Source organism: Coregonus clupeaformis, chromosome 15 (genome assembly GCF_020615455.1).
Source record: "Coregonus clupeaformis isolate EN_2021a chromosome 15, ASM2061545v1, whole genome shotgun sequence".
NCBI lineage: Eukaryota > Metazoa > Chordata > Actinopteri > Salmoniformes > Salmonidae > Coregonus > Coregonus clupeaformis.
Genome location: NC_059206.1, coordinates 17,606,296 through 17,630,559, shown reverse-complemented (window position 1 = coordinate 17,630,559; position 24,264 = coordinate 17,606,296). Strand labels below are relative to the sequence as shown.

Genomic DNA, 24,264 nt, shown 5'->3' with positions numbered 1-24,264 from the left:
TTGAAAGAATTTTAGAATAGTTTAAACAAAGCATATAAACATTTCAGTAAAACCAATCAAACACTGAAATGTCAATAAAGCTTTAGAATTCCACAAGGTTTTTAAAAGCCTGTCATGAAGCATGCCACAGAGAGAATTAAGATCATTCCTCTCACAAAGCAAAACAAAGAGACAAAAATGGAACATCGATTCACACAGCAGCACAGTCATTCATCTCCGCATTGATATTGTGCCTCACACGCACGCACGCACGCTCCCCCTGTAAACTGCCGCTCATATATTTCATTGCCAGTACAGCCATCATTCGTTGTCATTCATTATTGTCTAAGCTGGCAGTCACTATCACGCACCCGTCAATCAGATCAGCTCTAAGCAGACATGATATGTGGGCATACAAAGCATCATGAATACTGAATACAATATCCCACACAATCTCTTTCACTGTGACTATAGCCTTAAGTGACTGCGATTATTGCCTAATCCACGCCACCGACAGAATATGTAATTTAACAGGATGTAAGGGTTGGTGTGAGGTGTGACGCAGATGCGGTGCAGGATAGACAGCAGGCAGTAGGCAAGGATGGTGAAACAAGGATCTTTACTGGTGGTCCAAAAGCCAGGATACAAAACAATGGACTAAACACGAAAACAAATGAGGAGCACATAGGTCTCCAAAAAACAGGCTGACAGCAAACAATATGAAATACTAACTCTGACTGGAAAAACACAATGACACAGGGAGAACACTTCTCGAGTACCTGTAACTCCGTCACATGATCCGACACTGATACGTACTGCTTGACATCAAGGAACTAGCAGAGAAAACTGAGCAAGGGAACACAGGGAAGTGAGGGCATAAATACACAGGTGAACAGGTAGACACAGGTGACACCAATAGGCAGATAATTAGTCCAGACTGTGAGTGAGGAGGTGCCTATGGTTGTCGGAGAATGACACCTACTGGGTCGCTCCGGAACAGCGACCCACTCCTGTAACAACAGGATCTCTGTGTAGCACAAAATGTTTAATGTATGAGGCTGAATGAGATATTTACTAAGCGTATGATACGGGTAACGTGCAATGTATGTATTATGTTGAGTGTGTAATGTACAGTGTCTATTTTGTATACAGCAGTACTAAGACAATGTGTCTAAGACAATTTTCCCCTCGGGGACATTATATACTGAATACAAATATAAACATGCAACAATTGAAAGATTTGACTGAGTTACAGTTCATATAAGGAAATCAGCCAATTGAAATAAATGTATTAGGCCCTATTCTATGGATTTCACATGACTGGGCAGGGGTGCAGCCATGGGTGGGCCTTGGAGGGCATAGGCCAATCCACTTGGCCACTGGGGAGCACCCACTGGGGAGCTAGGCCCAGCCAATCAGAATTAATTACAGACAGAAATACTCCTCAGCACCCCCCCACCCCCCCTCAGACGATCCCGCAGGTGAAGAAGCCGGATGTGGAGGTCCTGGGCTGGCATGGTTACACGTGGTCTGCGGTTGTGAGGCCGGTTGGACGTACGACTTTGGAGGCAGCTTATGGTATAGAAATTAACATTAAATTATCTGGCAACAGCTCTGGTGGACATTCCTGCAGTCAGCATGCCAACTGCATGCTCCCTCAAAACTGTGGCATTGTGTTGTGTGACAAAACTGCACATTTTAGAGTCGCCTTTTATTGTCCCCAGCACAAGGTGCACCTGTGTCATGATCATGCTGTTTAATCAGCTTCTTAATATGCCACACCTGTCAAGTGGATGGATTATCTTGGCAAAGGAGAAATGCTCACTAACAGGGATGTAAACAAATTTGTACACAACATTTGAGAGAAATACGCTTTTTGTGAGTATGGAACATTTCTGGGATTTTTTATTTCAGCTCATGAAACATGGGACCAACACTTTACATGTTGCGTTTATATTTTTGTTCAGTATAGTTTATCTTTATCTGCCAATGTGATATCAGCTCGGCTGACTTCTAACACACACACACACACACAATTCACTCCAATAATTAAACACACAAAGACCAATGATACACACACACATACACCAGTGATGTCAGTCCCAGGGGTGTGTTTGGGGGTCCCAGGAAGGTCCTGAGAGCAGGAAGTGACCTCGTCCCTGACTGTGACCCCTAACACACTCCCCCAGCACCACGGCCTGGTTCTGTTTCCTGTTGATAGAGACCAGAGAGCAGAGCTGCTGGAATATCTTTATGTATTTATACAGGAACACAATACACACACACTCTGTTTAGTGTTAATCAACCGTGACTGACTGAGTTCCTCTTTGGTGTGAGTGTATATAAGGGAGAATGCATGCATGATTGCACACGTGCACAGTCGCTAACATACACACAGCAAACTACCAAGTCCCCACAGTTGCTCCGATGATCGCACTGGGAATGAGATACAATGGCACCCTTGTTAGCCAAGCCAGTGTAGACAGAACAGAACATAACAGTATATCAGCCTAGCCCCCAGTGTGTTAACAGCAACAGTATATCAACCTAGCTTCAGTATGTGAACTATCCCATCACAATGAACCCAGTGAGGACTGAGGAGGGACAGCTAAGGTGTCAGCAGCAGCTCTCACTAATATGATCTGGCTCAGCTACAGGCTGCCGGCATATAAATCTAACATACTATAAACTCACACAGAGGAATTGTGTGTGTGTGTGTGTGTGCGTGTCTGCTCTGGAGTGCTCTAGGGTGTTGTATATCCAGCACTGGTCTCCTTAACCACTCTCTGAGGGCCCTAGTGAACACAATACCTGTCTGTCTGTTAGCTATTGGGCCTGTGGGGCCACTCTGAGTGAACACTGCTCCTGTCTGTGTAAGTGGATGTGCTCTGCTGTGTTCATGTTAAACCACTTTTTAGAATCACATACTATAGCACTGTAGTCCCCAGGCTTACTGCTCTCACTACACTACCACCAAGGGAATATCACTACAACCCTGCAATCTTTACTCAACAGAGAAGGGGGAAGAGAGGGAGAAATGGAGTGAGGGAGAGAGCGATGGATTTGGAAAAAGAGGGAAAGACAATGATTCTATTAGAGAGGTAGAAGGACATTTTCCTTCACCAATGCTGTATAGCAAAGGAGTTTGATTCCAACTCTGGTTTACTGTAGATTTTGTAATGGTTATCCTATACATCCACAGTTTGATCTAACTGCAGGGCTTCTGTCTCTACTGCCTCTACCAGGTGCTAAGCACTGGGTTTTTGTACACACTGAAACTGATCTTCTATTATAGAACTCAAAATAGACTCGGAATACCATTGTGCATCATATGTATTGTCCACATACAATGAGTGAACAAAACATTATGAACACCTGCTTTTTCCATGACATAGACTAACCAGGTGAATCCAGGGGAAAGCTATGATCCCTTATTGATGTCAATTGTTAAATCCACTTCAATCAGTGTAGATGAAGGGGAGGCGAAAGGTTAAAGATTTTTAAGCCTTGAGACAATTGAGCCATCGATTGTGTAGGTGTGCCATTCAGAGGGTGAATGGGCAAGACAAAAGATGTAAGTGCTTTTGAATGGGGTATGGTAGTAGGTGCCAGGCGCACCGGTTTGTGTCAAGAACTGCAATGCTGCTGGGTTTTTCACGTTTAATAGTTTTCCGTGTGTATCAAGAATGGTCCACAACCCAAAGGACATCCAGCCAACTTGGCACAACTGTGGGAAGCATTGGAGTCAACACGGGCATGCTTTCGACAGCTTGTAGAGTTCATGCCTCTACAAATTGAGGCAGTTATGAGGGCAAAAGGGGGGTGGGGGGTGCAACTCAATATTAGGAAGGTGTTCTTAATGTTTTGTACACTGAGTGTATGTACAGTATGAATGGATATTTAGTGTGTGTGCATATGCGTGCGTGTGTACCTCTTTGTGTCCATCTGGCTGTGATCTAGTTCCAGCTGCCTGACCCATACCTCTAGAGCTCACTCCTATTGATTCTCTGACATGCCTAGAGCTATACTGTTATTGGTTGTCAATGGCATACCTAGAGGGGCAAGTATGAGCCTGAGATAACCCGAACGTGTGGACTGGATCACCTGGACTGGGCTGTGACTTTAGACTTGGTTCTAGGTGCATTTGGAGTGGACTGGGATTGTGAAGTTAGCATAGGAATGGAAGGGGGTTAGAGTCTGTGAGAAGACCGGATGGAAGAGGAAATTAGAATAGTGAATGAGAAATGGAGAGGAAGAGAGAGACTGGGAAAGGAGAGACAGAAAGACAGATGTAAAGCCATGGAAATCAAAAGGCTTCCTGTTGCCCATTCCAACCCACAGCTGATCCCTGACAGGTTTTCACCGCAGCCCAAACTTTTCTTCTGTTGTTCTCTCTCAACTCAATGGCATACCAGCCCTCTACACACACACAAACAAACACACACACACACACACACACACAAACACGGGCTCGTGCAAGGGGAGTGAGTAGAGGCATTGTAAGAGTATCTCACAGGGTAGCGAGTAGGCTTCTGCCTTAGTGGTTGACTTAATGACTGAGTGAGAGAACGACAGAGGAGGAGTGGACTCTCTCTCCCTCTCTCTCTCTCTCTCTCTCGCTCTCCCTCTCTCTCTCTCTCTCTCTCGCTCTCTCTCGCTCTCTCTCTCTCTCTCTCTCTCTCTCTCTCTCTCTCTCTCTCTCTCTCTCTCTCTCTCTCTCTCTCTCTCTCTCTCTCACTGCAGAATTCTTCCAGTCCCTCCTGGCAGGCGATGGGAACGGGAACAGCTTTTCTGTGATTCAGGATACACACACAAAGCATTCTGGACACTGTCAGCTGACACTCTGGGAAACTTTATAAGGGAGCAGAGTTTTGGGAAATTTGGGGACAGTTTATTGAGTGAAGTTGGAGTGTTTTTGTGAAGTTGGGGGAAGAGGGATACTGAGTGAGTGGAATTGAAGTGTATCTGGGACAGTGTGATAGTTGGACTGGCTTTGTCCTGGGTGTTTGGAAGGACTATGGCAGGGGCAGGCATTACCAGGAAGGGTTCTGGGAGACCCTCGTACTACTACAGGTTTCTGGGACGCACTCGTCTCCAACGGCAACGCAGCAGGTCCCGCAGCCGCAGCAGACCAGCAGCCAACAGGGGTAAAACAGACCAATATGATCCACTATCTCTATCTTTCTATCTCTGCTTGTCTCTCTATCTATCTATCTACATCTTTCTATTTCTTTTTCTCTCTGTGTATCTCTCTGTCTCTCTCTGTCTCTCTCTCTCTCTCTCTCTCTCTCTCTCTCTCTCTCTCTCTCTCTCTCTCTCTCTCTCTCTCTCTCTCTCTCTCTCTCTCTCTCTCTCTCTCTCTCTCTCTATCTATCTCTCTCTCTCTCTCTAAATTCAATTTCAATTTCAATTTAAGGGCTTTATTGGCATGGGAAACATATGTTAACATTGCCAAAGCAAGTGAAGTAGATAGTAAACAAAAGTGAAATAAACAATAAATATTAACAGTAAACATTACACTCAGAAGTTCCAAAATAATAACGACATTTCAAATGTCATATTATGTATATATACCGTGTGGTAACAATGTGCAAATAGTTAAAGTACAAATGGGAAAATAAATAAACATAAATATGGGTTGTATTTACAATGGTGTTTGTTCTTCACTGGTTGCCCTTTTCTTGTGGCAATAGGTCACAAATCTTGCAGCTGTGATGGCACACTGTGGTTTTTCACCCAGTAGATAAGAGAGTTTATCAAAATTGGGTTTGTTTTCGAATACTTTGTGGATCGCTGTAATCTGAGGGAAATATGTGTCTCTAATATGGTCATACATTTGGCAGGAGGTTAGGAAGTGCAGCTCAGTTTCCACCTCATTTTGTGGGCAGTGTGCACATAGCCTGTCTTCTCTTGAGAGCCAGGTCTGCCTACGGCGGCCTTTCTCAATAGCAAGGCTATGCTCACTGAGTCTGTACATAGTCAAAGCTTTCCTTAAGTTTGGGTCAGTCACAGTGGTCAGGTATTCTGCCACTGTGTACTCTCTGTTTAGGGCCAAATAGCATTCTAGTTTGCTCTGTTTTTTTGTTTGTTCTTTCCAATGTGTCAAGTAATTCTCTTTTTGTTTTCTCATGATTTGGTTAGGTCTAATTGTGTTGTTGTTGTTGTTGTTGTTGTTGTCCTGGGGCTCTGTGGGGTCTGTTTGTGTTTGTGAACAGAGCCCCAGGACCAGCTTACTTAGGGGACTCTTCTCCAAGTTCATCTCTCTGTAGGTGATGGCTTTGTTATGGAAGGTTTGGGAATTGCTTCCTTTTAAGTGGTTATAGAATTTAACGGCTCTTTTCTGGATTTTGATAATTAGCAGGTATTGGCCTAATTCTGCTCTGCATGCATTATTTGGTGTTTTACGTTGTACACGGAGGATGTTTTTGCAGAATTCTGCATGCAGAGTCTCAATTTGGTGTTTGTCCCATTTTGTGAATTCTTGGTTGGTGAGCGGACCCAAGACCTCACAACCATAAAGGGCAATGATTCAACCCTAATTGGTATGTCAAAATTGTTGTTCCTTTTGATGGCATAGAAGGCCCTTCTTGCCTTGTCTCTCAGATCGTTCACAGCTTTGTGGAAGGTACCTCTCACTCTCTCTCTCTATCTCATTCTCTCACTCTCTCGCTCTCTCTCAATTCAATTCAATGGGGCTTTATTGGCATGGGAAAAATATGTTAACATTGCCAAAGGAAGTGAAATAAACAATCACAAATCAACATCAAACACACAAAAGTTTCAAAAGAGAAAGACATTTGAAATCTCTCTCTCTCTCTCTCTCTCTCTCTCTCTCTCTCTCTCTCTCTCTCTCTCTCTCTCTCTCTCTCTCTCTCTTGCTATCACTCACTATTTCATTCTCTGTGTATGTACATTTAATATCTGACGACTTATCTTTCCATTGGGGTGTAACCCAGACCATTACATTCTCATACGTCACTCTCTCTGTCTCCACTAAATCAAAAGAAGAACGCAAACACTTCTGACATCTACTATTTCACTGTAGCTAAGCTGTTTACTACGACCAGGGCCTGTTTCTGCTTTTGTTATACAGAAGTTTGCATTGTTTGTATCTTTGTTTATAGCTTTTATAGGGTCACACACACATCTGTTTGTTGCCTCTGTTACGGCAGCAAACAGCAACGCTCTCTGAGTTGTCCTTCAACAGTTTGCTATGTGGCTGTGTTTGATCAATGAGTTTGTTACGATAACTACATCCAGAAGGTTTTTTGCCTCAATAGTTTTTCTTTAATAGAGTACACAACCTAAAGTCGGTACACAACTTATTTCCCTTCCCCTGTAGCCTTCTGCTCTTCTTGATATGTGCTGTATTTATAAGTTGTAGTCAGTTGAGGATGTCAGTTGAGGAAGTGTGTTTATAGTTTGTTCAAGTCGCAGTACATATGTTAGTGGATATTACCTGAGGGGACAGATACAAGACAGTTAGCATTCAAACAGAAAGACAGGTGGTCTACTGGGACAGACAGAATATGCTCCCGCTGCAGACCTAATGTAACCAGATTACAGTTGGGATAGTTCCAGGTCCCGTTCTCTTATTGGTATTCATTTCCACCATGCCTGTAGTAATGTCATTGTGAATGTCTGTCAGAAGCTACAGTAAAATCATTACAAATGTGCTGTTTCTTTGTGCTTTCTTCCTATTCCTGTCTGTCTGTCTGTCTGTCAGGGTGAGATGATAGGGTAGCTTTGATGTCTCCTCTCTGTCATTAACTTTTTGGCAAAGTGCACACACTCTCCTAGACGCATAAAGATCACACACAAATACATACAAAGACACATATACAGTACACACACCGAGAGAGACAAAGACAGACATGCACACCCACACGCACGCACGCACGCACGCACACACACACACACACACACATACACACAAACACACAGACAAATACATAGATATGCACACACACACACACAAAATAAAATAAAATGTTATTGGTCGCGTACACATATGTGACCCGTTTCAGGAAACTAGGTGTATGTCGCGGGTCACTACTTCACAGGAGAGTCATTTGAACGTAAACTTTTTTTTTTATCAAAATGCGTTTTTTGGCAGAAATGCCTTCACGAACCTGTGAACTTTCATGTGCCTTAATAACAAACTTGTATGCCATATGTAAATACGAATACAATTGTTAAATTATGAGCTTAGTTGGTTTAGCCGAAGAAAAAGAAAGCAACATTCCCGCTAGCCATGATTGGCTGAGATAATGAGTGTGCTGGACATGCCGAGAGATGAGTTTGGATTGGTCTGCCATATAGCGTGCTTCTGTCTATTTGAGCTGGTCAGTATGTCTAGCTAATCCTGTCTAACGCAGCTTAAAAAAAATATGTATTGTGTATTAAAACTGCATAAGTGTTGCTCTCCACTTTCTGGAGGACCGAGTTTTGAAATCAGTGGAATTCGAGTATGATAGCTAAGGAGATAGAGAAAATACATGTCTCCGGATTACATCTTCAAACTAAGGGCAACCATGGCATCCGACAGGAGACGCGTCCATCCATGAATGATGTATACGGGTAAGATAGTCTAGCTAGCTACATTTTCAGATATTGCATGTTTCTAATTTTGACAGAAAGAGCAAATTGCTTGGCTAGCTATAGCCTAATATTAGCTAGCTAACATTGAACTTGGTTGGTTAGCTACATGCAAATTCATGCAGGGTAGTAACGTCATGAGTTGTGATTATGGTTAATTGTTTACCTAGCTAGCTAGGTAACGTTAGCTGGCTCGCTAGCTAACGTTACGTGTATGACCTTATTATTCATATCTCAGAGCCATTTGCTTAGCTAGCTATAGCCTAATGTTAGCTAGCTAACATTGAACCTGGTTGGTTAGCTACCTGCAGATTCATGCAGGGTAGTAACGCCATGAGTTGTGATTATGGTAGGCTGGACAATAGAATGAGTCAAAATTCACCCAAGGCTGAAAAATGGCATTAGAATGTTGGCTAAGCTGGAACACTAGCGCGAGCCCATAGCAAATGAACTGAATCGAACGTTCGCAGAGCCTATTTTGACTGGAATTATGCTTAGAATTCCATTTCGCCTAAATGGCACCAAAAAAATGTATCACTTTTCATATTACCACTACAAGCTGTTCTTAGGACGAAACTGTCCAATTATGAAATCAACAGGAGGAGGGTGTGCGTGTCTGACTGCTTGCGTGCCTGTGTGTGCACATGTTGGTGTCTTTATTGATGCTCTATTGAGCTCAGTTCTGCTCGTTAGCGAGTGATGGTCTCTGTCTTTTGTTTGAGAAGAATGGAAGGGAATAGAGAAGAGAAGAGAAGAGAAGAGAAGAGAAGAGAAGAAAAGAAAAGAAAAGAAAAGAAAAGAAAAGAAAAGAAAAGAAAAGAAAAGAAAAGAAAAGAAAAGAAAAGAAAAGAAAGAGAAGAGAAGAGAAGAGAAGAGAAGAGAAGAGAAGAGAAGAGAAGAGAAGAGAAGAGAAGAAAAGAGAAGAAAAGAAAAGAAAAGAAAAGAAAAGAAAAGAAAAGAAAAGAAAAGAAAAGAAAAGAAAAGAAAAGAAAAGAAAAGAAAAGAAAAGAAAAGAAGAGAAGAGAAGAGGAGAGGAGAGGAGAGGAGAGGAGAGGAGAGGAGAGGAGAGGAGAGGAGAGGAGAGGAGAGGAGAGGAGAGGAGAGGAGAGGAGAGGAGAGGAGAGGAGAGGAGAGGAGAGGAGAGGAGAGGAGAGGAGAGGATGTCACGCCCTGGCTCTGGGGACTCTAGTATGTTGAGCCAGGGTGTGAGTTTTCATGTGTGTTGGTTCTAGTTTTTGTATATCTATGTTGGCCAGGGTGGCTCCCAATCAGAGACGGCTGTAGCTCGTTGTCTCTGATTGGGAGTCATACTTAGGTAGCCGTTAGGCATTCATTCATTGTGGTTTCTTGTTCCAGTTGGTTTTGTGTTTTGTACCGTGGACTTCACGAGTCGTTTGTTGTTTTGTTTATTGTCGGTATTTATCGCTAATGATAAATAAACATGTTCGTTCATCACGCTGCGCCTTGGTCTACTTCCTACGACAATCGTGACAGAAGAAACCACCAAGACTGGACCAAGCAGCGTGTCCAGGAGCCATCGCCAGGGAGATCTCTAGCAGATCTCCTTCGCCTCCTCGACTGGGTCAAGCCGGGTGAGGAAGAGAAGGGCTTGACATGGAAGCAGAAGGGCGAAAGGCTGGCGAGGGACATGGAGACCTGGTCCACGGGTAGGAGAGACGCCCAGAAAATGTTTAGGGGGGGGCTAACGCCGTGGACGACGGGCCAGCAGGAGACCGCGGCAGAGCGGCCCAGCGGGTTGGCAGAGGAGGCCGCCAGGTTACGGGGGCCACTGGTCGAAGAGGGGATGGAAGGTGTAGAGGCACGGCGAGAGGTACTGGGGTGTGTTACCAGTCCGGTCTGGCCCATTCCAGATCCCTGCGTAGGACCAGTGGTGTGTGTCCCCAGTACGGTCCGGCCTGTTCCTGCTCCCCGCACCAGGCCAATGGTGCGCGTCGTCAGCCCGGCTCGGCCCGTTCCTGCTCCCCGCACCAAGACAGTGGTGCGCTTCGTCAGCCCGGCTCGGCCCGTTCCTGCTCCCCGCACCAAGTCAGTGGTGCGCTTCGTCAGCCCGGCTCGGCCCGTTCCTGCTCCCCGCGCCAAGTCAGTGGTGCGCTCGTCAGCCCGGCTCGGCCCGTTCCTGCTCCCCGCACCAAGTCAGTGGTGCGCCCGTCAGCCCGGCTCGGCCCGTTCCTGCTCCCCGCACCAAGTCGGTGGTGCGCTTCGTCAGCCCGGCTCGGCCCGTTCCTGCTCCCCGCACCAAGTCAGTGGTGCGTTTCGTCAACCCGGTTCGGCCCGCTCCTGCTCCCGCGCACCAAGTCAGGGGTGCGTTTCGTCAGCCCGGCTCGGGCCGTTCCTGCTCCCCACACCAAGCCAGTGGTGTGCGTCGTCAGTCCGGCACAGCCCGTGCCTGTTCCACTGGTGCCTGGTTCAGCACGGGTCAGCTGCTTCACGCCGGAGCTAGAGCAATCCGCTCCACCAGTGTGCAGTCCAGCTCCGGTCAGCAGGGCCAGACCGGACCAGGGGTACCTTGGGGGGTTAGAGAGCGAGTGGGGATCATGCCCGGAGCCGGATCCGCCGCCAAGGCGGAGTGCCCACCCGGTCCCTCCCCTGTGGTATTTGGTTGGCGCGGTCGGAGTCCGCGCCTTTAGGGGGGGGGTACTGTCACGCCCTGGCTCTGGGGACTCTAGTATGTTGAGCCAGGGTGTGAGTTTTCATGTGTGTTGGTTCTAGTTGTTGTATATCTATGTTGGCCAGGGTGGCTCCCAATCAGAGACGGCTGTAGCTCGTTGTCTCTGATTGGGAGTCATACTTAGGTAGCCGTTAGGCATTCATTCATTGTGGTTTCTTGTTCCAGTTGGTTTTGTGTTTTGTACCGTGGACTTCACGAGTCGTTTGTTGTTTTGTTTATTGTCGGTATTTATCGCTAATGATAAATAAACATGTTCGTTCATCACGCTGCGCCTTGGTCTACTTCCTACAACGATCGTGACAGAGGAGAGGAGAGGAGAGGAGAGGAGAGGAGAGGAGAGGAGAGGAGAGGAGAGGAGAGGAGAGGAGAGGAGAGGAGAGGAGAGGAGAGGAGAGGAGAGGAGAGGAGAGGAGAATAGAATGGGAGCTTAACTCTGTAATCATCCACCCTCTATGTGTTCTCCCCCATTATATACACAGGGGTCCTGTGGAACTGCACACAAAAACTCCTACTGGTGGTGGTGTTGCAGTGTTGTTTTGTTTTGTTATGTTTTGTTGTTCTGTCTTTGTTATAGTTTTGGTTGTTTGGGTCAGGGTCACTGAATCAATTCCAAGGAAAGACTTAGGGAATGGGATGACACTTTTGTGTGTGTGTGTGTGTGTGTGTGTGTGTGTGTGTGTGTGTGTGTGTGTGTGTGTGTGTGTGTGTGTGTGTGTGTGTGTGTGTGTGTGGGTGGCCTGTCCTTGTTTGTCTCTCAGTGGAACAGCTCCTGTCATTGCTAGTCTTATCATGTCATGTCTATAACTGTACCTGAAGGTAGTATATTTCAAACTACATATTCAAACTGGTTGTTATGGCTTCTTTTATCTCACCACCTGGGTACAATCATAAAGTGATTTAATCAGACACACATACAGGCACACACTCTCACACACAGACATACTGTACATAGACATACATTGGCGTTTAGTCTGTGTCCTGTTCTATGCTGAACTTTGATTCCTGAGTTGTGGTATTCTATGTAGTGTTTTATAGTGTAGTGTATTATAGTGTAGTGTAGTGTATTATAGTGTAGTGTATTATAGTGTAGTGTAGTGTATTATAGTGTAGTGTATTATAATGTAGTGTAGTGTATTATAGTGTAGTGTATTACAGTGCATTCGGAAAGTATTCAGACCCCTTGACTTGTTCCACATTTTGTTACATTACAGCCTTATTCTAAAATGGATTAAATAGTTTTTTCCCCTCCTCAATCTACACACAATACCACATAATGACAAAGCAAAAACAGGGCAATGCAAATAGTCCGGGTAGCCATGATTAGCTGTTCAGGAGTCTTATTTTTTATTTATTTTATTTGTTCACCTTTATTTAACCAGGTGAGCCAGTTGAGAACAAGTTCTCATTTAAAACTGCGACCTGGCCAAGATAAAGCAAAGCAGTGCGATAAAAACAACAACAACACAGAGTTACATATGGAATAAACAAAACGTACAGTCAAAAACACAATAGAAAATCTATATACAGTGTGTGCAAATGTAGTAAGTTATGGAGGTAAGGCAATAAATAGGCCATAGTGCAAAATAATTACAATAATAATTTAGTATTAACACTGGAGTGATAGATGTGCAGAAGATGATGTGCAAATAGAGATACTGGGGTGCAAATGAGCTAAATAAATAACAATATGGGGATGAGGTAGTTGGGTGGGCTAATTACAGATGAGCTGTGTACAGGTGCAGTGATCGGTAAGCTGCTCTGACAACTGATGCTTAAAGTTAGTGAGGGAGATGAGTCTCCAGCTTCAGAGATTTTTGCAGTTCGTTCCAGTCATTGGCAGCAGAGAACTGGAAGGAATGGCGGCCAAAGGAGGTGTTGGCTTTGGGGATGACCAGTGAGATATACCTGCTGGAGCGCATACTACGGGTGGGTGTTGCTATGGTGACCAATGAGCTAAGATAAGGCGAGGATTTGCCTAGCAGTGATTTATAGATGACCTGGAGCCAGTGGGTTTGGCGACGAATATGTAGTGAGGGCCAGCCAACAAGAGCGTACAGGTCACAATGGTGGGTAGTATATGGGGCTTTGGTGACAAAACGGATGGCACTGTGATAGACTACATCCAATTTGCTGAGTAGAGTGTTGGAGGCTATTTTGTAAATGACATCGCCGAAGTCAAGGATCGGTAGGATAGTCAGTTTTACGAGGGCATGTTTGGCAGCATGAGTGAAGGAGGCTTTGTTTGCGAAATAGGAAGCCGATTCTAGATTTAACTTTGGATTGGAGATGCTTAATGTGAGTCTGGAAGGAGAGTTTACAGTCTAACCAGACACCTAGGTATTTGTAGTTGTCCACATATTCTAAGTCAGACCCGCCGAGAGTAGTGATTCTAGTCGGGCGGGCGGGTGCAAGCAGCGTTCGATTGAAGTGCATGCATTTAGTTTTACTAGCGTTTAAGAGCAGTTGGAGGCTACGGAAGGATTGTTGTTTGGCATTGAAGCTCGTTTGGAGGTTTGTTAACACAGTGTCCAATGAAGGGCCAGATGTATACAAAATGGTGTTGTCTGCGTAGAGGTGGATCTGAGAGTCACCAGCAGCAAGAGCGACATCATTGATATACACAGAGAATAGAGTCGGGGTAGAAGCTGTTAAGAAGCCTTTTGGACCTAGACTTGGTGCACCGGTACCGCTTGCAGTGTGGTAGCAGAGAGAACAGTATGACTAGGGTGGCTGGAGTCTTCCTCTGACACCACCTGGTATAGAGGTCCTGGATGGCAGGAAGCTTGGCCCCAGTGATGTACTGGGCCGTACGCACTACCCTCTGTAGTGCCTTGCGGTCGGAGGCCGAGCAGTTGCCATACCAGGCAGTGATGCAACCAGTCAGGATGCTCTCGATGGTGCAGATTAATAAGGATTTTATTTTATTTAATCAATTTTTGAAAAAGGCTGTAACGTAACAAAATGTGGAAAAAGTGAAGGGGTCTGAATATTTTCCAAATGCACTGTAGTGTACAGTCGTGGTCAAAAGTTTTGAAAATTACACAAATATTAATTTTCACAAAATCTGCTGCCTCAGTTTTTATGATGGCAATTTGCATATACTCCAGAATGTTATGAAGAGTGATCAGATGAATTGCAATTAATTGCAAAGTCCCTCTTTACCATGAAAATGAACTTAATCCCAAAAAAAACATTTCCACTGCATTTCAGCCCTGCCACAAAAGGACCAGCTGACATCATGTCAGTGATTCTCTCGTTAACACAGGTGAGAGTGTTGATGAGGACAAGGCTGGAGATCACTCTGTCATGCTGATTGAGTTAGAATAACAGACTGGAAGCTTTAAAAGGAGGGTGTTGCTTGAAATCATTGTTCTTCCTCTGTTAACATTTTAAATTTACATTTTAGTCATTTAGCAGACGCTCTTATCCAGAGCGACTTTACAGTTAGTGAGTGCATACATTTTCCATACTGGCCCCCCCAATGGGAGACCATTCATGTGTGGGGTTGCTTCTCAGCCAAGGGAGTGGGCTCACTCACAATTTTGCCTAAGAACACAGTCATGAATAAAGAATGGTACCAACACATCCTCCGAGAGCAACTTCTCCCAACCATCCAAGAACAGTTTGGTGACGAACAATGCCTTTTCCAGCATGATGGAGCACCTTGCCATAAGGCAAAAGTGATAACTAAGTGGCTCGGGGAACAAAACATCGACATTTTGGGTCCATGGCCAGGAAACTCCCCAGTGTTATGATTTACCAGTATTAGAACCCAAATGCAGACAAGTACACCAAGCCAGAGAAGGTTTAACAGGTTTATTTAAAATGTTCAATAGTCCAGGTTTCCAATAATAGGGGAAGAGCAAGTCCAGGTTACAGGGAGGGTAACAGATCCAGGTCAGGGCAGGTGTGGTACCGTAATGTCCTAGTGTCCGTGGTGAGTCCAAAAGAGAGGTCCGGTAGTGGAGAGCAGGATGGTGGTGGCAGGAGTGAAGCGGAGGCAGGAGTCAGGTTCCAAATATCTGTGGCACAGGAGAAAAAGTAAATAGAACAGGCCAAAACACAAAGAGCAAAAATAAACAGGTTGAGTCGGCAGCGAGACTAACATGGTCGTCTTGACTATGATCTGACGATGAGTGGTAAGTTTGACCGGGTCTTAAAGGCTGAGGTGATTATGGTGAATGAGCTGCAGCTGGAACCCTGACTCCCGCACACCAGACTTCACTCCTGCAATCAAGGACAGACAGAGGGGAGGGAGAGAGCAGAGAGAGAGCTACCTAGCAGCAGTAGGCCTAACACCCAGACCGTAATCCCATTGAGAACTTGTGGTCAATCCTCAAGAGGCGGGTAGACAAACAAAAACCCACAAATTCTAACAAACTCCAAGCATTGATTATGCAAGAATGGGCTGCCATCAGTCAGGATGTGGCCCAGAAGTTAATTGACAGCATGCCAGGGCGGATTGCAGAGGTCTTGAAAAAGAAGGGTCAACACTGCAAATATTGACTCTTTGCATAAACTTAATGTAATTGTCAATAAAAGCCTTTGACACTTATGGAATGCTTGTAAATATACTTCAGTATACCATAATAACATCTGACAAAAATATCTAAAAACACTGAAGCAGCAAACTTTGTGAAGACCAATACTTGTGTCACTCTCAAAACTTTTGACCACGACTGTAGTGTATTATAGTGTAGTGTAGTGTATTATAGTGTAGTGTATTATAGTGTATTGTAGTGTGTGTTTGTGTGCTTTTGGTTTTCCCTTCTTGTGTGTCCTCTCCTATACAGGCCTTTATCTCATCTTTCACTCACTCTATCTCTCCATCCCACTCTCTGTATCTCTCCATCATACTCCCCCTCTCTCTCCCTTCATTCTCACCAACACACTCACATTATATCAGTCCACCGTCCAGCAGCAGCTGTTGAATGAAGGTTGTGTAACATTCATACACACACACACATACACACACACACACACACAGATTGCTGTTTTCCTATCCATGTGTGTCACACTGAACCAGCGAGAAGTGAGGAAGGGAAGCATGCCTGTGTATTGGAAACATGGCTGCACCAACATGGGGCTGAACGATGAGTCAGTTTCCAAACCCAAGCTCATTTATAGCTAAACACAGGAAGCTGGAACACGACCTGGCTCTGATGCCTGTACTCTGCTGTTATACTGATATACTGTCAGATCATCATGATGTTTAACCCAGGAGTTTAGCCCTGGTTGTCGTCATAAAGCCAGTGGCATTAGAAGCTGCTCTCTACAGTACCTAAACCAGCCAGGACTAGACTAGACTGGATGGAGGTTTGAGCCTGGAAGCCGCTCCCTACACAAGCCTGCACTGGCCTAGGTGGAGAGGGGCCAGATGACGGAGCACTCCTCAGTCCCAAACAGACTCCAATAACAGGGAGACAGGTGCTGGTTGATTCCCCCTAATCCTGGAGATTTACCCTCAGATTAGGAACAGAGAGAGTGGTTTGGCTGTGGGTGTCAGGGGAGAGGGAGGTAGAGGACAGACTGTGATTCTACCCATCCTTCTCTCTCTAAGACCCTCCTGTCAACAGTCCAACACACACACACACACACACACACACAGTGCATTTGTTTAGTCCATTAGTCTTTAAACCTATTAGCTGTCTTTTAGTGTCTTGTATTCACTATTTGGGGATGTACATGTTTGTTGTGTGTCTGTGTCGTATGTCTGTGTTGTGTAGGCCATGTTGTGTTAGGTTCTGTGTGTTATTGGTTCAGCTCTGTTTTGTGTCACACAGTGAACATTCTGCCTGTTCTTTATGACACAGTAACATTCTATGTGTTCTATCTGGTTGGCCCAGGCCTTGGAAGGTTAGAGGGGTCTCAGTCAGCACTGACAGGAATGCTGCAACTATGTTGTCCTCTCTGCAAAAACACCCACTTCCTCCTCCTCTTGCCTCCTCCAGCCTGCCTTTCCCACAAACACACAGACAAAGGCCCTCCGCAGCCAACCTAAACAAGAAATAGGCCCCCTCTCTCACTCTCTCTCTCCCTCTCTCTCTCTCCCCCTCTCTCTCTCAATTCAATTCAAATCAAAAGGCTTTATTGGCATGGGAAACATATGTTTACACTGCCAAAGTGAGTGAAATAGACAAGAAGCAAAAGGGAAATAAACAAGGAAAATAAACAATCAGAAATTAACAGTAAACATTACACAAGTTTTTAAATAATATAGAAATGTCAAATGTTATATTATTGGCTATGTACAGTGTTGTAACAATGTGCAAGTAGTTGAAGTATGAAAGGGAAAATAAAGAAACAGATAAATATAGTTTGTATTTACAATGGTGTTTGTGCTCCACTGGTTGCCCTTTTCTTGTGGCAACAGGCCACAAATGTTGCTGCTGTGATGGCACACTGTGTTATTTCACCTAATAAATATGGGAGTTTATCAAGATTGGATTTGTTTTCTTTGTGGGTCTGTGTAATCTGAGGGAATTATGTGTCTCTAAAATGGTCATACATTTGGCAGGAGGTTAGAATGCAGCTCAGTTTCCACCTCATTTTGTGGGCAGTGTGCACATAGCCTTTCTTCTCTTGAGAGCCAGGTCTGGGTACAGCAGCCTCTCTCAATAGCAAGGCTATGCTCACTGAGTCTGTACATAGTCAAAGCTTTCCTTAATTCTGGGTCAGTCACAGTGGTCAGGTATTCTGCCACTGTGTACTCTCTGTTTAGGGCCAAATAGCATTCTAGTTTGTTCAGTTTTTTTGTTAATTCTTTCCAATGTGTCAAGTAATTATATTTTTGTTTTGTCATGATTTGGTTGGGTCTAATCTCTCTCTCTCTCTCTCTCTCTCTCTCTCTCTCTCTCTCTCTCTCTCTCTCTCTCTCTCTCTCTCTCTCTCTCTCTCTCTCTCTCTCTCTCTCTCTCTCTCTCTCTCTCTCTCTCTCTCTCTCTCTCTCTCTCTCTCTCTCTCTCTCTCTCAGCTTTGTATGGAAACTGAATGCTGGGAATGTATGTGCATCTGATACTGACTTCTTGTGGAAAGTACCACTGCTCTTGGTGGTGTCTGCTTGCTAGTTCTAAGAGAGGATGTGTTTTTGTAAGTTTGTTTTGTGAGTATTTTCTGTAAGTTAGAAAGTAAATTCTGTTTCTCACCATAAGAACTAACAGAGGAGCTGGCAACAACAGGGTGGTCTGCAGGTTAAGTGACTGTGTGTTTGTCTGATGGTGTTTATCGTGATTTAGAGAAAGAGGAGACAGCACTCTGCCACCTTCCAACACCCGCTAAGGGCAGGGTAAATATCAGCACAGAGAGAGAGAGGTCAAAAGTCCAGGGTGCTCCTTACAACTCAGTGTTAACACACTACTAAACCCTCAGTCTCTCTCGCTCTCTCTCTCTCTCTCTCGCTCGCTCTCTCGCTCACTCGCTCTCTCTCTCCACTAACCCAGTGAGACTCATCTCTTAACCTTGGAAATTGTGGCCAGTAGACTTTGTTAGTGATTGCTAGTGTTGAGCATATCTGTTTTTGTGTTATGCTTGTCACTTGTGTAAGTACTGCTTTTGGCCTTTTCTGTGAAAGCTCCATTAAATATCTCGCTCACAGCATTTCACTGACAACACCAGGGTGTCAAAACAAGAGATGAACATCCGTACAATGATTAAATAAATAAATATGTGAAATAATAAGCAGAGTGCTCTATGAGTGACATGACACAGCTATTCATATTCGGGCAAAGAAAGCGATTTCTTTGCAGTGGTGTCAGCCAGTCAACACAAGTGTTGCTTGTCTCAGAGTTGAGAGGAGTGAAAAAAGAGGGTGATGTATTTGTGAAGGGGGAGAGGAGCAAAATAGAGAAAGGGAGAGAGAAAAGAAAGAAAGAGAAGAACAGAAGATATCCCTCCAGACAGAGACAGAGAGTAAACAGAATCTTAGCTCTCTGACAGCCTGTGATATTCACTCCTCATATCACTGACCCCTCTCAGCACATAGTGTGTGTGTGTGTGTGTGTGCGCGTGCGTGCGTGTGTGTGTTTATTAAACCGCAGCTCTCCTCTCTCTCCTGTCATGACAACATAGCTGTGTGATCCCTTCAGAGTAGTTGAGTTACTATTTTGGCTGAAGGAAGAGAGAAGAGAACTTCTAAAAGGTCATAAAGACCACCTATGGCTATCCATAACAGCATGCCAAGGGCATACTCAGATCTCTGTATTTATTGGTTGTGTTGTCAGCGTGAGTCAAAAGCCTGAGCATTTTTTCATAGACAACCAGACAACAAGGTGAGAGGGTACTTCAAGCACTTTAAAAAAATATATGTTTTATTGTCACATACACCAGATAGGTGCAGTAAAATGTGTTGTTTTACTGGGTTAGCCATAGTAGTACGGCACCCCTGGAGCAAATTACGGTGCCTTGCTGAAGGGCACATTGGCAGATTTTTCACCTTGTCAGCTCAGGTATTCGAACCAGCAACCTTTCAGTTACTGGTCCAATGCTCTAACTGCTAGGCTACCTGCTGCCAAGGCTACCTTTAGTAGAGTACAGTATGTGTGAGTTTGTGTGTGTGTGGCAATAAAGACGGAAGGTGATTTTCCATTCACTCTTTCTAGACCTTACACCTCTGCCTCATATGATGAGTCCTCTTCTCTACAGCTCCTCTTTCTAAATGAGTCACTATGCTAAGTAGCTCTATGGTGCTTCCACAATTGTTCTCAGTAGAAGCTTACCTAATCTGCCGGTATATGAACAGTGATTGCAGCTAGAACACAAGCCCAGGCCAATCCCTATGCACTCCCAGGCACCTTGAAAAGAATTGCGCTGGAATGGATAGCGTTTTTTTTTGAGTTGATCGTAACTTTTTTTGTATATAATGTTTCCGCCATTGTTTCCTATGACCGAAAATAGCTTCTGGACATCAGAACAGCTATCACTAACCTCAATGTGAATGAAGATTTCTACTTCAACGAGTCGGCGATGCAGGACATACTGCTCACTCCGGACCAGTCCCTAATCCCTGAGACTCGGAAGTGAAAATGACGGTGCAAAAGAGGCCGCCGTGCGGGGACCCTGACAAAACTAAGTCGGTGAGTAGATAACCCGCCTCAACCCCCCGTTCTATTGGCGAACGTACAATCACTGGAGAACAAACTGGACGAGCTCCATTCGAGACTATCCTATCAACAGGACCTGAAGAATTGTAATATCCTATGTTTCTTGGAGTCATGGCTGAACAAGGACATGGATAATATACTTTTTTTCATAGGGCCATAAGCAAACAAGAAAATGTTCATCCAGAGGTGGCGCTCCTAGTGGCCGGTGATTTTAATGCAGGGACACTGAAATCCGTCTTACCTCATTTCTACCAGCACGTCACCTGTGCAACTAGAGGCGAAAAAACTCCATGACTCCACACACAGAAACACATACAAAGCTGTCCCTTACCCTCCATTTGGCAAATCTGACCTTAACTCTATCCTCCTGAATCCTGCTTACAAGCAAAACATCAAGCAGGAAGTACCAGTGACGTGCCCAATACGGAAGTGGTCCGATGAACCGGATGTTAAGCTACAGGACTGTTAAGCTAGCACAGACTGGAATATGTTCCAGGATTCATCCGACGTCATTGAGGAGTTTACCACATCAGTCACCAGCTTCATTAATAAGTGCATCGACAACGTCATTCCCACAGTGACCGTACGTACATATCCCAACTAGAAGCCATGGATTACAGGCAACATCCGCACTGAGCTAAAGGCTAGAGCTGCCGCTTTCAAGGAGCAGGACACTAATCCGGACGCTTATAAGAAATCCCACTAAGACCTCTGACATCAAACAGGCAAAGCGTCAATACAGGACTAAGATCGAATCGTACTACGCCAACTCTGATGCTCGTCGGATGTGGCAGGGCTTGCAAACTATCACAGATTTCATTTTTATTTAACCTTTATTTTGACAGGGAAAACATATTGAGACCTAGTGTGCCCTGTATAATACAATATAAAAATACACATTATACACAAAAAATATATACATATATATATATATATATATATATATATATATATATATATATCTATATATCTTCAAAAAAAACATCACAAATCACCCAGAAAAACAGTTACATTCCTCCACAAGTAAGTCCCCAATCAATACTTTAAATGGCCCGAATGGCACCAGAACATCAAGATGAAATGTATTATGAATTTTGTTCCAGCAATACGGTGCATTAAAACTAAAAGCAGATTTACCTACCTCGGTGGAGACCCTAGGAAGCTCAAGAGTTAACCAATCTTATGAATGGGTTAGGCAACTCAGGTGTCTATACTTCAACAGCAAAGTTAGATAAGACGGAAATGTATGAAGTAGGGCCTTGTAAACACAAAGGGAGTAATGTAGAGATCTACGGGTCTTTAGCGAAGTCCAGCCAACCTTTTGATACAAGATAAAGTGATGAATATCAAATCTGTCGCCTGTAACAAAATGAAGGGCACTATGGTAGATGGCATTCAAAGGTAGTAGCAGCTGCACTTTGATAAATAATATCACCATATTCAAGAACAAATAAAAAGGTTGACTGAATAATCTGCTTCCTATTGCTTAGAGAAATGCATTATCTGTTTCTGTAGAAAAAAAACAACTTTAAATATTAGCTTCTTAACCACCTCATCTATATGTTTTTTAAACGTCAAATACATGTCAATCCAAATGCCTAAGTTTGTATATGCAGAAACACGTTCGATTGGAGAACCATCTAATGAGTGAACATGTAATTCATCTGAAACATTCTTACAAGGGTATTAAGCACAAGTTTTAAATCAGCAAGGGATTCCTGCATAGCTATAAAATCTGACTGTAGTTTGACACAGCCAGATCAAAAGTCTGGGCAATAGCATACGTAATAGTATCATCTGCATATAAATTAAGTTTACAATTAACCAACGGTGTTTGTATAAATAGTGAAGAGAACAGGTCCCAAAGTCGACCCCTGTAGTACACCTTTATGCACTTCAAGAAATTCAGACTTAACCCCATCAATCACGATGGCCTGAGTTCAGTCACTAAGATAAACTATGACGCTACAAGCTTGGCACACCTGTATTGGGGAAGTTACTCCCATTCTTCTCTGTAGATCCTCTCAAACTCTGTCAGGTTGGATGGGCAGCGTCGCTGCACAACTATTTTCAGGTCTCTCCAGAGATGGTAGATCGGTTCAAGTCCGGGCTCTGGCTGGGCCACTCAAGGACATTCAGAGACTTGTCCCAAAGACACTCCTGCATTGTCTTGGCTGTGTGCTTAGGGCCGTTGTCCTGTTGGAAGGTGAACCTTCGCCCCAGTCTGAGGTCCTGAGTGCTCTGGAGCAGGTTTTCATCAAGGCTCTCTCTGTACTAAGCTCCGTTTATCTTTCCCTCGATCCTGACTAGTCTCCCAGTCTCTGCCGCTGAAAAACATCCCCACCACCATGCTTCACTGTAGGGATGGTGCCAGGTTTCCTCCAGACGTGACGTTTGGCATTCAAGTCAAAGAGTTAAATCTTTGTTTCATCAGTCCAGAGAATCTTGTTTCTCATGGTCTGAGAGTCTTTTAGGTGCCTTTTGGCAAACTCCAAGCGGGCTGCCATGTGCCTAAGGAGTGGCTTCTGTCTGGCCACTCTACCATTAAGGCCTGATTGGTGGAGTGCTGCAGATATGGTTGTCCTTCTGGAAGGTTCTCCCATCTCCACAGAGGAACTCTGGAGCTCTGTCAGAGTGACCATCGGGTTCTTGGTCACCTCCCTGACCAAGGCCCTTCTCCCCCGATTGCTCAGTTTGGCCGGGCGGCCAGCTCTAGGAAGAGTCTTGGTGGTTCCAAACTTCTTCCATTTAAGAATGATGGAGGCCACTGTGTTCTTGGGGACCTTCAATGCTGCAGAAATGTTTTGGTACCCTTACCCAGATCTGTGCCTCGACACAATCCTGTCTCGGTGCTCTACAGACAATTCCTTCGACCTCATGGTTTGGTGTTTGCTCTGACATGCACTGTCAACTGTGGGACCTAATATAGACAGATGTGTGCCTTTCCAAATCATGTCCAATCAATTGAATTTACCACAGGTGGACTCCAATCAAGTTGTAGAAACATCTCAAGGATGAGCAATGGAAACATGACGCACCTGAGCTCAATTTCAAGTCTCATAGCAAAGGATCTGAATAGTTATATACAGTGCTATGAAAAAGTATTTGCCCCCTTTCTAATTTTCTCTACTTTTGCATATTTGTGATACTGAATGTTATCAGATCTTCAACCAAACCCTAATATTATATAAAGAGAACATAAGTGAACAAATAACACAACAGTTACATATTTATTTCATAAACAAAGTTATGCAACACCCAATTCCCCTGTGTGAAAAAGTAATTGCCCCAATAACTGGTTGTGCCACCTTTAGCTGCAATGACTCCAACCAAATGCTTCCTGTAGTTGTTGATCAGTCTCTCACGTCGCTGTGGAGGAATTTTGGCCCACTTTTCCATGCAGAACTGCTTTAACTCAGTGACGTGTGGGTTTTCAAGCATGAACTGCTCGTTTCAAGTCCTGCCACAACATCTCAATTGGGATTAGGTCTGGACTTTGACTAGGCCATTCCAAAACTTCAAATTTGTTGCTTTTTAGCAATTTTCATGTAGACTTGATTGTGTGTTTTGGATCATTGTCTTGCTGCATGACCCAGCTGTGCTTCAGCTTCAGCTCACAGACGGATGGTCTGACATTCTCCTGTAGAATTCTCTGATACAGAGCAGAATTCATGGTTCCTTCTATTGAGGCAAGTCGTCCAGGTCCTGAGGCTGCAAAGCATCCCCAAACCATCACACCACCACCACCATGCTTGATCTTTGGTATGGTGTTCTTACTGTGGAATTCAGAGTTTGGTTTTCACCATGTCGTCCAAAAAGTTATACTTTAGAATCATCTGTCCATAGAACGTTCTTCCAAGAGTCTTGATGATCATCCAGGTGCTTTTTGGCAAACTTGAG

At 44.4% G+C, this 24,264-nt stretch overlaps 1 protein-coding gene across 7 annotated transcripts in view; it reads left to right on the top strand.

Annotated features, from left to right (window-relative positions):
• LOC121582699 (disabled homolog 2-interacting protein-like) overlaps window positions 1-24,264 on the top strand; it is a 203,612-nt gene that overhangs the window by 38,068 nt on the left and 141,280 nt on the right. For 3 of the 7 annotated variants that reach the window (XM_041898707.1, XM_041898708.1, XM_041898706.1), the window contains exon 1: window positions 4,710-5,126. The exons of the other annotated variants lie outside the window; for them this stretch is intronic. In XM_041898707.1, coding sequence (XP_041754641.1) covers window positions 4,997-5,126 — 130 coding nt within the window. In that variant the 5' untranslated portion in view covers window positions 4,710-4,996. Of the gene's footprint in view, window positions 1-4,709; window positions 5,127-24,264 lie in introns of those variants that run through there. 7 annotated transcript variants of the gene reach the window in all.